Below are 18,127 nucleotides of genomic sequence, written 5' to 3'. Positions count from 1 at the left end.
CACAGTGGACAGATACATGCATGTTGCCCTTGCACTCAGCATCTCTTAACAGGTCCTGTCATCTCTTTGTCAGATTATTACTGTGACACTTAAGCTAAAGGAATCCACCAGTCATGATCCTCTTTGCCAAAATGTACACTAAGTAGATGAAAAAGAGGAAAAGATTAAATGAGCAATGAAAAAACAATAAACTCAGCAGTTTCCTCAAAGTCTCTATTTTCTAATGAGATGCCAAGGAAAAGGCCACAGGAAGCAGTTTCCTTAATTAAGCCATGCAAATCACTGGTCTCCAAGTCAACTTCAACAAAGATCAGGTGAGTTTATATTATCCATTCACAAAAACAATCCACCTAACATTAGATTACCCTTGTTCGTTAATAAGCAGGCTGACTAGAATCTATTCACAAAAACTGGAGGGCAAGAACATAGTTCAGAGACTGAAATATCAAAGTCACATGGAATTCAGAGCCTTGAAGCTCTTTGTAGACCACATAAGCTCTGAGAGATGGCCCCCAAATGATGCTTGCACGACAATATGAAGAATTTCATTTTCCCCTAATATGAGTTATTTCCTGTGCAGAGTTAAGTCTAGTATTTTGCACATATCTTCCCTTTATACAATAAACAGGCCATATTAACTGGATATAAAATAAGAGACTTTAGTAGCTTCTGCCTTAAGATTGTAACTTAAGATCCTGAAATTTACTATTTCATCAACATCATGGGATAAGAAAAAGAGCCCACTATGGAATGAATAATGTCATGAAAACTCAACAGAAAAATGAGATGGAACAGCTTCTTTACAAGGCTTAATCCAAATTTCTAAACTAATTCTGAGCCCCACTTGTCCAGACTTTTCAAGTGTTTTCTTTGCCCAATGACCCCAGCCCATATGCTTCATTCCTGAAACCCAAGAGAACATCACAATCAGAGTTGCAAAGATGCGAACCTAAACGTCAACTGGTCACTGAGCAAGCTTTCCTTCTAGACTGTATTTACTTTCAGTTGTCCACAGCAAGGGTTAATCATCTGCAGATTGCAAATGACCCTGTGGGCCACACCCAGGGAAGCACAGACCTTGGAAATTCTGCTTTCTTTCTCTCAAGATAGCCTGGCTTAAATTGGCGATAATCACTCTTAAATTTTGAGGTATCCAATTTCCCTTTGTAAACAGAGATACAGCAAAGACTAACCATTTGAGTTTAAAGCCAAAGAAAAGAATTATCTTCAGAAAGGCCAGGCTAAGATCTCTGATAAGTCTAAAGTTTCCTTTACACTCACTGAGACCAAACTGCAGATACTATGTTGTTCCATAAATGTCCCAAAAGTGTGAGTGTGCAAAGATGGGAGTAACAAGACAGAAAAGTTAATGAGCAGAGCCACTGGGAACAAGGAGAGAAGCAGTTGGAAGAGAATAAGAAAAGGTCTGGGTGAAAAGAAGTGAAAGGGCATGGGTGAAAACAGGCAAGTGAGAAATCGATTAGAAACATGAGGAAGATGCCACATCATGTGTTGCCAAACAAAGAGTTAGAAAAAGACAATAAATTTAAGTTCATTTTGTGCCTACTGTCTGTTAAGATTGCACTGTGTTATGAGAGATATAGGAAGGAAGGTTTATTTACATTTAGGTTCTCAGGAGGTAGATTAAATACTGGATGGATGGATGGATGGATGGATGGATGGATGGATAGACAGATGGATGGACAGATGATGGGATGTATGAGAAACAGAAATGGAGAATGAGGTGGCCACTGCCCTCAAGGACTCTACAGGCTTTATGGGACAAAGAGCATGTAAATATGTAACTCTCATCCTAATCAAACCGTGGTTTCATCGAGGTATAAAGTGCCTTCCTGAATATGGGGCAAGAGGCTATTAGCTAACAGAGGGTGACTGAAATCTACCTGAAAATTGTGGGAGAACGAGGGCCAGAATGGAAGAGGAGGATCCTGGTTCTCTTCCATGAATGCCCCTAGATGCTCTGCAGAAGGGGAGGGGGGTGTTAGCCACTAGGGAGCCCACCGTTAGGGCTTCTACTGACCTGGTCTCCTCCTCACTGGCCTCTTGCGGCCGCTGCAGAAGCGCACTTTGCTGAAAACCCCGAGGACGTGCCTCTCGCACAGGGAGCGCCCGTCTTTGCTGGGGCTGGAACGGCGCTTGGAGGCCGACACCCGGTCGCTGTTGGACTCCCTCGCCTGTCGCTTCTGCCGGATCAAGGAGCTGGCTATCGCTGCAGCCATAGCTGCTCAGCGCGGGCCCCAGGCCCCGGGCTCCACTGCGCCCTCGGGATCACGCTCCGCCGGGGCGAGGGCAGGACCTCGGCGGCCTGGAGGGACAGGGCAGGCGCGGGGAGGCAGTGCTAATATTTGAGAAGGCTGCAGTACTGAAAACCCGGCGCCCACAAGGTTAGTCAAGAGTCTGGGCAGTGGCGACAAAATGTGTGAAAATCCAGATGTAAACTTCCCCAACCTCTGGCGGCGGGGGCGGGGCGGTCCCAGGCCTTCCAGTTAACTAGACTCTTGCATCCCAAACTTGCACCCCCAGGCGATCCGCGTCCAAGGGGGCAGTGGGGACTTTGTTCACACTGCGTTCGGAGTACCAAGTGGAAAGGGAAGAAGGATGTCCAAAACAACAAGCCGTGCCCCTGTCGGAGAGGCGCAAGCGTTGCAAGGTGTCCAAAGTATATCTACACACACATACATAGAAAACCCGTTTACAAAGCAAGAGTCAGGACCGCGGCGGGTAGCGTGCCCCCGGTAGAAAATGCTAAAAAGTGAATAAAACGTTCCTTTAGAAAACAAGCCACCAACCGCAAGAGAGGAGAGGAAGGCAGCAATTTAACTCCCTGCGGCCCGCAGTTCTGGAGATTAGGAGGTCCGTCCCGGCTGGGTGAGGTCTACCGAATGCATCGCCCCGGCTGCGGTTCTCCGGGGGCCCGCCGCCCGAGTTCTGGAATTCCGAGAGGCGCGAAGTGGGAGCGGTTAGCTGGAGTCGGGGTAGGGGCGCCTGGCGGGGCAGATGTTTCCAGCTGCGGCGAGCGCGACTCCCCGCCAGCAGCGCTGCAAAGAGAGCGGGAGGCGAGGGAGGAGGAGGGCAAGAGGGAAGGGGAGGGGAGGAAAGGAGGAGGGAGGGAGGGAGATCCTCCAGGGCCAGGCACCCTCCGGGAGAAACCCGCGAGAGGCGAGCGCCGCGGAGACGCGGGGTCCCAAAGAGCGGGCGCTCTTTCTCTTTCCGCTTTCTTTCTGGCACAGATGGGCACAGTTGGTGATTATTTAGGGAATCCTAAATCTGGAATGACTCAGTGGTTTAAATAAGCCCCCTCAAAAGGCAGCGAAGCCGAAGGTGGCCTCTCCAGCTCGGCGCCCACACGCCTTTAACTGGAGCTCCCCGCCATGGTCCGCCCGGGGCCGCCGCACCGAGCCGCTCTCCGCACAGGCTCAGAGACAGCGAGGGAAGGAGGGGGCGCCCTGGCGGGCTCGGGATCAGGTCATCGCAGCGCTGCCCCGGCCCCCCAGGCTCGCGCGGCTCGGCAGTCGACAGCTCACAGGCAGCAGATCAGATGGGGATTACCCGCCGGACGCGAGGCCGATCACTCCGTCCCGCGCGGCCCATCCCGGCCGAGGAAGGAAGTGACCAGCGCTCTGCGAATACCCGCGCGGCGGCTCGGGTGGGGCGGGGGCTGGCTGCGGGCGACTTCGGCTCCAGGCGGCTGCGGCTCCGCTCCGGAGCTGTCCACCATGGTCTGGCGCCCGGGGCGAAAGCGGGGCCCCTGGGCCGCCGGGCTTGGGCGCGTCGGGAGGCGGCCGAGCGCACCACCCGGGCCCTGGGGGCCGGACGCAGACTCGGGGCCGGGGCCAGGAAGCAGGTGCGGATTGCCGTCTACTCGCCCAACTCGCTGCGCGGGTGGCCGCTCAGAGCCGCGGGCTAGCGGGGTGCCCCCCGCCGCCGCCTCCCTGGGCCCCAGAGGGGGCGCTCCGGGCGGAGTCCCATTCGGGGGCTGAGGCTCCCGGCACGCCGAGCCGCACCGGCTCCTGGGCGCCGTCGCCGCCTAGCCGGTTCGCTCGGCTGGAGCGCTAGCTCCGCAGGAAACTCCTGGCAGTGACTACCGCCACCGAGACGGAGGGTGGGACGAAGGGCGGGAGGCCGCCAAAGCACCTTTGGCACTGCTCGCCCACCCGCTGCGAGCTCGGGAGCGCCCAGGTGGAGCCAAGCTCCCGGAGCGCAGGGAAGCGCAGCGCGCTAGGAGCCTCCTCCCCTCCCTCGCGCCCTCGGCTCCCAGACTCTTCCCCCTCCCTCCCGTCACCCCTCTCCCCCTTCTCCGTCTTCTGTCTCTCCCCTTTTCTCCTCTCTACGCAATCCTACGTGATTGAGGTTTGGATGAGAAATTCTCAGAGGCAGAGCGAAACAACTGCAGCTCGGATCGGCTCAGTCCCATCCCTCCCCCGAGAGAAAACACCACCGACCGGTTAAAGGACCCCGGTGCACAAAGAGAGGTTAGGGGTGGGGGAATTGAGAGAAATTGGTCTGCAGTCTCTCCAATAAGCTGGAGCACAAAGAATTCTGCTTTGAATGGAAGGTAGGAGACACTAGAGAAAGTAACGATGGCCCCTTGGGCCCACCTTCAGCTCATTTTGGAAAAGGAAAAAGTGTTTCCACATTCCAGGAACCCAGATTTCTGGGTCCGATCCTCCGGAAAGCTGCAAAACAGACTCAGTCCCTAAAATGAGGGACCAGGTGAGCACTCTGCACAGAGGGGAGGATGCAGGTGGAGAGGGTGACTGTGGGCAAGGGCAGTCAAGAGCCAGCTCTGGAGGGCAGTCAGGTCTCCAGGAGTGCTTGTGGTGACCGGTGGACACTACGGAAAACTCAGCAGAGGAGAAAATGTCACCTAAGCTGAAATGCAGCATGAAGAATTTTGGAAACATAAAGGAGTAGCCATGCTAAGGGCTGGAAGTGGCTGTTGTGATACTAAGTATCATTCTTCAACCAGTCTTCAAATATCCTTAGGCCCTCCCCTTAACAGACATTTCCATAAGCCACCAGGGTAGTGCCAAAAGATTTAACGGGTGATTTCCAAACAGAAACAGGTGTATGCTGGAAATACCCTAATAGTGGGCAAGGAACATGAATGTCAAGGAAACTACTGATAATGGATGTGGGTCCTGGAGAGGGCCCAGGAATCCTCCAGATTCCTAGCAGAATGAGAACTGAGGCCTATGAAGTTGTTTAGCGCAAGCACTGTTAAACAGCCCCACTGCGTCTGGGGGCCGGGACCTTTCATGCTGCCGCTGGGTACAGCACAGGCAGATGGGTTTAAGGGGCCGACATCTGGAGGAGGATTAAATAGGCAAGGCGCCATGAGGCGGGGAATCCCAACTGTCAATGGGAAGCACACATACCCTGCAGTAGTTCAGGGTGCCTGCATAAGGGGAGTGAACTTGGGATTCTGACAATATGTAACAGACAGGGGAGAGAGATACACACACACGGACACACACACACACGTGTGCACACACACACACGCAGCCCTCTTCTCCAAAAGTGAAGCCAGCCAAATACATTTTCAAAAGTACATCTGAATGTGGTAAGGGAAATTACTGAAAATCAGTTGGTAACACTGTCAATTAGGGAAGTGTTCACATTTTACAGATAAAATTATCTATTTTCCTTCCTTGGCTGCCACAAGCCTTGTCTCATTCTTGAGGAAGGCAGGCACCAATAGTACTGGCTGGCTCTGGGGGCTCCTTGCCTCTTGCAGTTCAACACTCAAAAAGAAAAAGGTCAGCTAAGGTGAGGAATCCAGAGAAATGGGCAAGAGAGGAGTATATAGTGAGGCCTTGAAGAAATCACTGCTAAACCCTGAGTCTTTTTCTTATCCTCAAAATGGGGACAATCAGTCTCATCTACCTCCCAGAACTGAATATGTATGTGCAAGCATTCTGAAAAGTGGAAAATGCCAAATGAGTAAAAGAGATGATGACAGTGTTTATTTTTTTAAGAGAAAGCATGATATTCTTCTGAGATGCTTTTTTTAAATGTAGATTTCCTGATGGTTTCTCAGAATGTGAATATCTATGAGTAGAGCCCAGGAATTTTAAGTTTTTAACAAGTTCTTCAGGTGTCAAGAGTTTGAGAGATATATAGATATAGATATACAGGGATATATTTTTCAATAATACAAAATCCTAGAAGAGAGAAATAAACTCAGATTCTCAAAAAATTAATATACTTCACTAGAACTGCAGTTCTATGCCCACCAAAAAAGGCCTGGAAAGGGAATGTGTGTTCTCTAATCTTTGAGTGTGTTGATTTTTTTTTCCAGTGGGTTTGTGACATACGAAGATGTTTTGATGCAGAAGGTAACCGGTGTAGCAGCACATAATAGAAGAGGGTGATGAGAGAAGAGAAAAAAAGCAGATAACACTCGCTGTTTGAAGTTTTCCCTGTCTTGACAGCATCGTTAGGCATTTATAGAACAAAATGAAAACAATAAATGCTAGCTTCCTGAAAGTGACACTCCATGTCTTTAGATCTCTACTAAAAGAATGTGGTGTTTTTGATTCAATTAAACAACAAAGACTTTACTTTTTCCCTTGTACTACTGTAGCTATTGTCAGGGTGCATTTTAGCTGTTGAGCACTTTAAGTTATCAACAGCATCACTTTCTTCATTTGTCCAATGAGAAGAAGTTAATATAGGAAAATTTGAGAAGTTACATAGGACCTATGTACAAGGCTCTTAAGATCAGAAGCAATACCCTAGTTAATCTTTTTCATATTCAGAAATTCATTACTTTCCTGCCTAGGCCACTAAGTCTCATAAGTTTTCCTTCATGGTTAATGAGACATTTCTGATATCTTTGCATTGTGGGGGGGGGGGGGGTCAGGAGGAAATTAAATCAACACACTGATGATTTAATTAAAACAATCAGGTCATTTTGAAGGACAATATCTCAGGGATAACAATACCTTGACTTTTTATGCTTTTTTAATACAACTTAAGAATTTCCATTTACAGTTTTGAAAACATCATAGGTGGAAGCAGTTGAATTACTTGGAGAAAGTTGCCAGATACGCATTGAAAGGATAACTATATTTATATTTCTGACCTACCTTCAAACAAATAAAACATAGTCTTAATCATCTCTATATTTTAAAATCATCTCCATATTTTAAAGGGGAAAAAAATAGAATGTCGAATAGTCTTTCCCTTATTCATAGGCCAAGTCTTTCAACTCCTAAATCAAACTAGGACCACTAATCAAAATAGGACCACTCCATTCATTCACTTGAAAGCTTGAATTGGGCACACATTGCATCCAAGGCCTGTTTCAGTTACCAAGAGGAACTCTATACATCTCTCTATTCTCTCTGCCCTCATAACCTTATAGTTCATGCCATCATGATCTTATTTGGCTCCTGTCTTAATCACCTACTTGCTGTATGCTACTGAACAAGCTATTCAATCTCCAAACCACATCTGCAAAATACATCAATGATAATGACACAAGTAGTTCCTTATCTAACTGGGCTGCTGCAGGCTCAAAGAAGATGTGATAATAAAGTCAAGTATTAGAATGAGCATGCCATCATTAAAATATCCATTTAAAGCAAGGCCCTGCTATAAAATTCAGACTTGCCAAAACAGGAAAACATACCTTGTGATTCAAACCTATCATCACTCACTCATGGACATAATGTATTTAACAAAGGCTGGAAATCCACTTGAAATGAATGATTAACTTTGACATTGTAATGGCAAATAAAATTTTCATTAGTGGAATATTATCAATGTCCTTGTCTATCAGAAACACAAAAGAGTCCAGCTCTGCTCCTATATCATCCTGCTCTGAGATCCTGCTTTGAGTCGGGCCCCTGACTCAAAGCTTGGTGAATATGAACTCACCAGCCTCTGACACTGCAGGCTTGACAGGTAGAAGAAGACCTTTTCTCCATGAATGCTATCCCACACAGTGGCTGTACTTCGATTTCCTTTTCACTGCCAGATTGCCAGTTAAAATAGGGTGGTTACAGCAGCACAAATGATTACTTTCTAATAATGTGTGATTTCCTTTATGGTGCCTTATTCAACAGTTTAACAATTACTACATGTGATATATTTGTCTGGTTTTAGTCATCTCTCAAAATAAGAAAGACTTAATTCTTCTTCATGACACAGATTAAAGTTAGTATCCTTATTGCCCAAGTAAAGAAATTATTAATGTTTTAAAGAATGTCTGTTTTAATAAGAAATATAAGCTATAACTATGGTGAGCCAGGGCTAAACTCCCTGCAGAGTTCTGAGTGACCTGCAATTATTGATACATTGAATCCTCCCTATAAGGTATGTTCTGTCATTATTCTCATTTTATAAATGAAGAAACTGACACATGGAGAGGTTAAGTTGCTTAGTCAGCCACCCAGTCAAGAAATGGCAGGATTCAAATTTTACTAATTTAATTATTTCCAGAGCTTCTTTTTTACCCTCAATGTTACACTGTATGTCAACAGAAGCATGATGCCATAAATAACCATGTAATTCAATTTATAAAATAAGAATATAATCATCATTAGCATTGATAGTCTTTTTACTGTTTAGAAATCATCTTCCCATGTATTATCTTATTAAGGCTTTCAACAATCTTGGAAGGAAAATTAAGGAGATAATAATAACCTAATTTACAAAATGAGACTCTAATAAGTGATGTAATCTCCCAAGACCCCACAACAGATGAGTTAAGATACATGAGTTTAATCTAGGCCTTCTGACTTCAGTGTTTCTCATGGCCCAACTGAGCTCACATAAAGAAAAAATTTCCCTGGTGACTCAGTCAGTAAAGAATCCACTTTTAATATAGGAGACTGCTTGCAATGCAGGAGACCCTGGTTCGATCCGTGGGTCAGTAAGAGCCCCTGAAGAAGGCAATGGCAGCCCACTCCAGTATTCTTGCCTGGGAAATCCCATGGACAGAGGAGCCTGGTGTGCCTCAGTCCATGGGGTCACAAAAGAGTCAGACAACCCTAAGTAACTAAACCTGCACAAAGAAAAGATGAGAATGTAATATGTTCTTTCATTCTCTGACTTCAGCCCTCCCTGAGCAGGATTTCACACCTTGTAAATGACCTTGAAGAGATCACTCTGTGTGGGAAAGGAGTGCGGGCCTTAAGTGTCCCAAATCTTCTCCCTCCATAGCTTTTACCTCTCTCTGTGCCTAGGACTAAGGTGGTTGTCGTCTCACTCCTGGCATGAGACGGTATCTTTGGTTCTGAGATTGCAGCCTCCAAACATTCACCTCCTTAGGTTAGTAATTTAAGTTGAGCTTCATGAGAAAACTACAGAAAACCTAAATCCAAACAGAAATTAGAGAAATTTTTAAGTTATAAATTTATAAAGTTACACTTCTTCCCTTCGCATTCCTAAAAAAAATGTACATTGGTTTGACTTGAAACACATATCTGGCCCTTGGTTATTTTCCTCCCTAGCTGGATTGAGGATCTTTAAAAACTGCCCCCAATTGATTCTCCATCATTTTTACCCTTTCCTAATTTCCAGTGCCACTGCTTCAGTGATACCTCTTCCTTCTAGATGAGGAATGTAGCTTGAAGATCCTCATAAGAATGTAAAACCCATAATGACAAGAAGTTTGTCTTTTTTATTTACTTTCCTATCTCCAGTTCCTTAAATATTAGTAAATAGCAGACACTCAATAAATACTTTAATGAATTAATTCATGAGTTTATCCAACCACCCATCAATCTTTTTAAGTAAAAATGAAACATCTATTCTTATACAAAGAAACAAACTCAGCTAATTCAAGGGTAACCTCCTCATTTCCAACTTGATCATTTTGCTTTATAAATACTCTAAAATCTGTCTAAATCCCATCTATCTATTAAAATTGGATATCCTTAGAGGCCACATGGTATCCAGATTTTTGCACTGACCAACTTCCACCCCCTGTATTTAGGTGTATAGTTTCAGCTTTTATCTTTCTCTCTCTCTCTTCTCTCAATCCCACCACCCCCTCTCATACACATACACACACACACACACACACACACACACACACAACCACCACATTCAGAGAAGAAAAGGAATATAACAATAATGAAAAAAGAGACCACAGAATTGATAAAATGATTAATTTTTAAAGGTTCAGACTATGATCAAAATGACCTTAAAATGGTTTGATAATCCTAAAATTCATGCTGTCACCCATCTGTACTGAGCCGCTTTCTCCATGGACCTAGCTGCTCCATTTCTAAATTTAGATTCCAAATTTTCAGGGAATGGATCTTGTTGAAATAGCAGTCTCTTCCAGCATCCAGCACATGACTGACATTCAAATTATATTATTAAAACTGTCATAAATTCATATTTTGTCCCATGTGCATGTAGCACTGGGCTCTGTGAAAGTAACCATTAGTGAAAGACTCCATTGATCCTATTTGATATTTAATAAGATTTTATTGGATATTTATTTGATATTTAATAAGACTATATTGGAAATAACTGAAATATCCAAACTGGCTAGAGAAAATTTTCAGGGGATCAAATGGAAGTGGTGACCAGTAAGGTCATTTGTAGTCCAAATAGTTTAGAATTCTCTAAAATTAAAATGTAAATAAGAGGGCTTCCTTTGTGGCTCAGTGATAAGAATCCATCAGTGCAGGAGACACAGTTTCAATCCCTGGTCTGGGAGTATCCCATGTTCTGCAGAGCAACTAAGCCTGTATGTCACAACTACTGAGCCTGTGCTCTTAGAGCCCAGGAAATGAAACTACTAAGCCTTCATGTAGCAACTACTGAAACCCCTGTGCCCTAGAGCCTGCGCTCCACAACAAGAGAAGCCACCACAATAAGAAGCATGCACCCTGTCACTGGAGAGCAGCCCCCATGAGAAAGTCCACACAGCAATGAAGATCCAGCACAGCCAAAAAGTAAATCAATCAAAAATGTTTAAAGAAATGTAAATTAGAAAGAATAGGTGATTTAAAATAATCTTTCCTTGCATAAAGTTACTTTGTCTGAGCCTAACTTTGTTTGCCAGTAAAATGACTTAGATTATTTAAAGTAATATGTTGAAAAGATAGCATTGGTTTCTGAAACAAAGAACTGTATGAATAAGTGAAAAAATGAATGAATGGGTAGATGAGTAGATGGATGGATAGCTGAAAAGTAGCATCGTTCATCTACAAATCTCTAAATTCACATTGTTAGCTAAACAAAATAGCTCAAGATAAAAATATCTGGCAAGCTTCCTTTTGGAATACTGTGGAGACAAGAAAATGTTAGAGAAATCCACAGTAGTAAATGAAAGCACTTAATAAACTTCTAAGTGATTCACTTACCAATTATTTTCACATAAAATTATATTCTCCTATGATTAATTTTGCCCACTAATTCACCATATGCAACATGAAATCAAGAGTATATTGGTGTAGATGGCTGTTTGTTTATGCAATCAAAGCCAAGATGGATAGATGAATAGATAGATAGATAGATATAGATATGCATTTAAGTGGTCAGATATCCAGCAAAGAATAAGATGATTGTATAAGCATATTTATTTAAATAGCATTTGAAGCAAGAAAGAGTAATGATATTTTTGTAATGTTTTGGATAGGATATTACTTTTTAAACATACAGTATTAGCTAGAAGGGATCTCATGAGGTCATTAATCCATTCTAGACAATATATACATATTGTAATCACTAGAGACCACAGAAAAGAAATTTCTTTAAAAAGTAAGCTAGAAAATGATCTCCAGTGAGTTGAATATGCTAAGACAGCAATGGAGAAAAGATCCATTCTATTCTCTTCATTTTGACAGTTCTTCCTCTCATTCCTAAAAAGGAAAAAGACAAGGAAATAGCCATAGCTAGCTTTTAAAAGATAAGTAACCAGAAGCATTTATTATTTTCTGAGGAAAAAAGCTAGGGAAAGAATGTTGACTTTGTGTTAAAAGTAGAAACAGAATTGAGGAGAATCATGATTTACATTTTTTTGTACCCGTGAGGATCTAGTACATTACTTTGACAATAGTAGACACTCTGTAAATGTGTGTTGATTTAATTTGATTTGAAAGTATTAAATGTTCAGAATGAGTGAGAACAGTCTTGTGTTTTACCTTAGGCATACTTTTATTAATAGTGGTTTCATCTTTAATCTCTGATAGCATCAGGTAAGTATTGGCTATGAAAAAAAAAGAGAAAGAAAGAAAGACACAAATATAAAGGAAAACACATGGCCTTAATCTAGCAATGTGTTTTCTCTTGTCCTCTTTATGAACCTAGCACAGATGTCAGGCTACTTTTTTCTGATGGTGCTACAATGACAAAATCCTAGTGTAAAACCCACAACATTCTTGAAAGGAGAAGGGTTATTCCCTTAAATGAGTTGCAAAGTCATAGTTTAAGGAATCAGATAAGAAGAGATGTGGAGTTGGGAAGTTCATTTAACTCAAGAAAGAGGTATACCTTTCTTTTTTTATCAGGATTTTGAATAATCCATCCACACTTAAAAGTTTTCCTGACTGTCAAGTGAAAAAATGTTCTCTACCAAACAGAATCAGGCTATAAACTATATAGGAAAACACTCTCATAGAAACTTCTAATATAATAAGTCTGCAGCTGTAAACGCCAGAGAATGAACCATATCTAGTTATCTAGATGCTAGTTGTAAATTATCTCAGTGATGGACTATAAAGAAAGCTGAGTGCTGAAGAATTGATGCTTTTGAACTGTGATGTTGGAGAAGACTCTTGAGAGTCCCTTGGACTGCAAGGAGATCCAACGTATCCATCCTAAAGGAGATCAGTCCTGAATGTTCTTTAGAAGGACTGATGCTGAAGCTGAAACTCCAATACTTTGGCCACCTGATGTGAAGACCTGACTCATTTGAAAAGACCCTGATGCTGGAAAGATTGAAGGCAGAAGAAGGGGATGGCAGAGGATGAGATGGTTGGGTGGCATCACTGACTCAATGGACATGAGTTTGAATAAACTCTGGGAGTTGGTGATGGACAGGGAGGCCTGGTGTGCTGCAGTTCATGGAGTCACAAAGAGTTAGACACGACTGAGCAACTGAACTGAACTGAACATCATACTCAAAAAACGGAAAGCCTTCCTGCTAAATTCATGAATAAGACAAGATACTCACTCTTACCACTTTTATTTAACATATGAAATGTTGGCTGCAGCAACCAGACAAGAAAAAAGAAAAGATACACAAATTGAAAAGGAAGAATGAATTATAACTATTTGCAGATAGCATGGTATTTATATAGAAAACCCTAAAGGCTTCACCTCAAAACTATTAGAACTAATAAATAAATTGAGCAAAGTTTCAGGATACAAAATTAATACACAGAAATTTGTTGCTATTGTATACACGATAGTGAACTATTAGAAAAGAGAAAGTTAAAAAAAGCAACTGTTTAAAGTCACATAAAAATTAAAAATATCTTGGAATAAACTTAACCAAGGAGGTGAATGACCTGCACTCTGAGAACACGGATAAAGGAAGCTGAAGATGATGCAAAGAAATGCAACAATACCCTATGCTCTAGGAGTGGAAAAATTAAAATTGCTAAAATGACCATACTACCCAAATCAATCTACAGGTTTAATGCAATCCTGATAGAAATCCTATTACATTTCACAGAACTGTAAAAAATAATCCTAATATTCATATGGAACCATAAAAGACCCCAAATTGCCAAAGCAATCTTGAGAGGAAAAAAAAACATAGCTGGAGTTGTCACTCTCTCAGACTTTAGACTATACTACAAAGCTACAGTAAATAAAACTGTAAAGTACTGGCATAAAAAGAAACATATCAATGGAACAGAATAAAGAGCCCAGAAATAAACTTACATACCTATGGTCAATTAATCTACAACAAAGGGGGCAAGAATATATCATGGAGAAAAGACAGTCTCGTCAATAAGTTCTGCTGGTAAAACTGGACATCTACAGTAAAACAATGAGATTAGACCTTTTTCTCATACCATATATAAAAATAAACTCAAAACGGATTAAAGACCTAAATGTATGGTCAGAAACCATAAAACTCCTAGAGAAGAACATAGGCAGAACATTTTGACATACATTTCAGCAATATTTATATATTTTTTGGATCTGTCTCCAAAGGCAAAAGAAATACAAGCAAAAATAAACAAATGGGACATAATTAAACTTAAAAGCTTTTGCACAGCAAAGGATATCATTGACAAAACGATAAACAACAGAGTGGGAGAGAATATTTGGAAATTATATAACTGACAAGGGGTTAGTAGCCAAAATATATAAATAGCTCATACAACTCAATATTTAAAAAAACAAATAATTCAATCTAATAAATGGGTAGTGAACCTAAAGGTACAGTTTCCCAAAGAAGACATAAAGATGACTAATAAACATGTAAAAAGATGCTCAATATCACTAATTATTAGAGAAATGAAAATTAAAAACTATCACTTCACACATCTCAGAATGGCTATCATCAAAAAGTCTACAAATAACAAATGTTGCCAAAGATGTACACTGTTGGTGCAAATGCAAACTGGCACACCCACTATAGAAAACAGTATTAAGACTTCTCAAAAAGCTAAAAATAGAACTACCATACAACCCAGCAATTCTACTCCCAGGTATATCTCCACAAAAAATGGAAACACTAATTCAAAAAGACACATCAATCCCTGATGTTCATAGCAGCTCTACTTATAATAGCCACGACATGGAAGCAAACCAAGTGTCCATCAATAGATGACTCGATTAAAATGATATGATTATATATATAATAGAATATTCTATCTGTGTGTGCTTAGTCACTCAGTCATGTCTGATTCTGTGTGATCCCATGGACTACAGCCCACCAGGCTCCTCTGTCTATGGGATATTCCCAGCAAAATTACTGGAGTGGGTTGCCATTTCCTCCTCCAGCAGATATTCCTGGCCCAGGGATCAAACCTGTATCTCCTGCATTGACAGGCAGACTCTTTACCACTGAGCTACCTGGGAAGCACCATAACAGAATATTACTAAGTCATTAAAAAAGAATGAAATTCTGTCATTTGTAGCAAGATAGATAGACCTAGAGAATATTATGCTCATGAAATAAATCAGACAGAAAAGACAAATACCATGTGAAATCATTTATATCTAAAATATAATACAAATTAATGTAAATAGCAAAATAGAAACAAACTCACAGATTTAGAAAACAAACTAGAGGTTACCAGGAGGGAGAGGGAAATAGGAGGAACACACTGGGGGTATCGTATTAGAGACACAAACTACTATATGCAATAGATAAGCAACAAGGATATATTGTATTACACAAGGAATTACATCCATTATCTTGTATTAATTTTAATGGAGTATAAACTATAAAAATAATGAATCACTGCTATACACCTGAAACTAATATAATATTGTAAATCAACTATACTTAATTTTCTTTAGGTATTAGAAGGAAAGAAAGGATAGGGTAGGAAAGAAAGGATAGGGTAGGAAAGAGAAGGGAAAATAAGACTTCCTAGGCACCAGCTCTATACAGGTTCATTTACTTAATCCTCAGGATAACCATACAAGGCCAATATTGCTATCCACGTGTACAATGAAAAAACTGTAAGTCAGAAAAAACTGAAGAATGAGTCTTGTCAAGAATTCAAATTTAGTTTAACTGACACCAAATCCAAAGCTCTCTTCATAACTTTTTAGATGATGAATCCACAATATGAATTTAAAAGATGATCATTTATACCCTTAAAGTGTTAGAAAGGTTAAGATAACCCATGAGTTAAGTCCACTCAGAATTCAAGTCACAGGCATTCATGTTGTTCTCTGGCGATCATGACATAATTTGAAGTACTAGCTTAATAACTAGAGCCAGGGGTAGAGAAATGAGGAAAGCTTATGTCTGTCATCAAGTATTGGAAATGTCCTTATTGAAAAAATAGGTATCTTATGTGTCCAGAGGTAAACTTGGATTCCATAAGCAGTTATATACAAGGAAGTACAGACTAAACATCAAACCTGAGTTCCCCATCAGCACAGACATTCAAGTCAAGATCAGGAGGCAAAAACCACAAGAGGAAGGTTTTCAGAGTGGAAATGAGTATTCTATAAAATGGTTACAGTCAGCATTGCTGGGGTAGAGAATGAATCAAAATCACTATTGGATGTATCCAAGGCAAAACATGGAAAAACTTTTTTTTTTTAATAAGAAAGTAAAAGGGTAAGCTTAATGAATGGTGAAACTCATTACTAGTGGGGAAAATTAACAGTAAAATGGAGCAAGATTCAAGGAGACTGTCAAAGGAAGCATATCAGGACAACCCTGTGAAGGAAGCACAGAGCTTTCTTTCATACAGCATGAACGTGTTTCACAAAGTCTACATAACTGATCAAAGGTGACACTTAACGAACAGTTGAAAGGGCAAATGCTATTGTTACCATAGCTGTAGCATTATAGATTAAGGCAAAGAAAACATATAAACCTATGAAAATGTGAGTAAGGAAAGGCCAGTGTAAAAAGCCCCTAAGAGGACTTCCCTTCTGGTCCAGTGGTTAAAAATCCACCTTGCAAAGCAGGAGACATGGGTTCGATCCCTGGTCAGAGAACCAAGATCCCACATGCCACAGATCCACTAACCCTGTGTGCCACAACTATTGAAGCCTGTGTGCTGCAACTATTGACCCCATGTGCCACAACTAGAGTTCATGCGCTGCAACAAAAGACCCTTCATGATGCAACAAAGATCCTGTGTGGTGTAACTAAGACCCAAGGCAGACAAACAAATATTTAATAAATAAATAAATAAAAGCCCCTAAGGTGTGAGTCAAAACCACAGTGTATTGTACAGAGGATGGTCACTGATCCTTCTGGATGCTGCTCTCTTCAAGAAAGATCCCACATTGAGGTAGGATACTTTAAAGTAACCAAAAGTTAATGAGCTCAACAAAGGAAAAGGATTAGGAGGGCAAAGAATAGTGTTAGCAATTCAATGAGTTCCCTGCACAGAAGGGTTTCTGTAGGTAAACTGTGAGGTCCATCATGGAGAGTGTGAAAATATTTATTTGTCCTGAAGATGCAGTTGTCTCCTACAAGATAGACAATTACTACTATGAGTAATCATAGACAAACATGGAGACTCAATTTACAGTAGAAAGCAGGAAATATTTAAATCTATGTACATATTCACAGCTTTGAAATCTGTATCTTTGATATTACTTTTTAGAATAAAAAAGGAGAATCACAACTCCAGAAAATTTAAAACCAATTTGAAAAAACTTATATACTGAGAAAGTCTTACAAAATAATTTAAAACTAAATATCCCAAACCACAGTGGGGAAGATGAAGAGACATCAGAAGGTAGCTTGCAAGTTGTCACATTGATGAAGTTAGGAATTTGAGAAGATAACCATTGAACTTCTTGCCTGACAATTTTTACTTTACTGTATACAAAGTATTATCTTCAGAATGCAGAGTAGGGGAGAACAAGATGGCGGAGGAGCAGGTGGACATGGAGTACATCTCTCTCCACGGACACATCAGGAATACAGCTCAGACACAGAAGGGCATGCAGAACCCCAGCTGAGAGCAGGCAGGAGTACCTGACCAGTGGAAAAGAATACATAGAACCACGCACAACCTGGTAGGAAGAAAGAACTAGGGGGAAAAACAGGAGTGTTAGCAGGACTGGACCTGCCCTTGGCAGGTGGGGGAACTGAAGCAGGGGGCCGAGCCCCACATCCGGGCAATCGTCTGAGTCAGAGGAGAAACATTTAAGGCTGAGAGTGGAACAGCTGATCTGTGGCAGCCTATACAGAATGAGAATCAGACAGTCCTTGAAGCAGCCACACACACCCCGACAGGAACACTGGTGCCCTGGAAGGCGTAGCGGCTGAGAGCTGGAGTTTAGGGACTGTGGAGCAGTCCCAGAGCGAGGGCTGCTGTTGACTGCAGAGACACTGATTGAGGGGATGTGAGGGAGGAGATCATGGTGGGAAATGCCAGTGGAGGAAAGCCAGGCAGCCATGGAAGCAAGGAAATACTGCTGAGTCACACGCAGGCGGTGGAGCCCATCACCGTAGCCACTCTCTCCCCCACAGCCA

At 41.8% G+C, this 18,127-nt stretch overlaps 1 protein-coding gene across 5 annotated transcripts in view; it reads right to left on the bottom strand.

Moving 5' to 3' along the window:
• The window catches only part of FGF12 (fibroblast growth factor 12), a 604,572-nt gene that overhangs the window by 275,038 nt on the left and 311,407 nt on the right, over nucleotides 1–18,127 (bottom strand). The window contains exon 1 of one of the 5 annotated variants that reach the window (XM_070466235.1): nucleotides 2,811–3,267. The exons of 3 other annotated variants lie outside the window; for them this stretch is intronic. Coding sequence is in view for 1 of the 2 variants with exons in the window: in XM_020873370.2 (XP_020729029.1) it covers nucleotides 2,042–2,240 (199 nt within the window). In the remaining variant the exon portion in view is untranslated. One more of the 5 variants, XM_020873370.2, reaches the window with a different exon arrangement.

The sequence above is a fragment of the Odocoileus virginianus genome, chromosome 4 (assembly GCF_023699985.2).
Source record: "Odocoileus virginianus isolate 20LAN1187 ecotype Illinois chromosome 4, Ovbor_1.2, whole genome shotgun sequence".
Classification (NCBI taxonomy): Eukaryota; Metazoa; Chordata; class Mammalia; order Artiodactyla; family Cervidae; genus Odocoileus; species Odocoileus virginianus.
The sequence above is the reverse complement of the archived record's forward strand: the minus strand, read 5'-3'. Positions and strand labels throughout refer to the sequence as shown.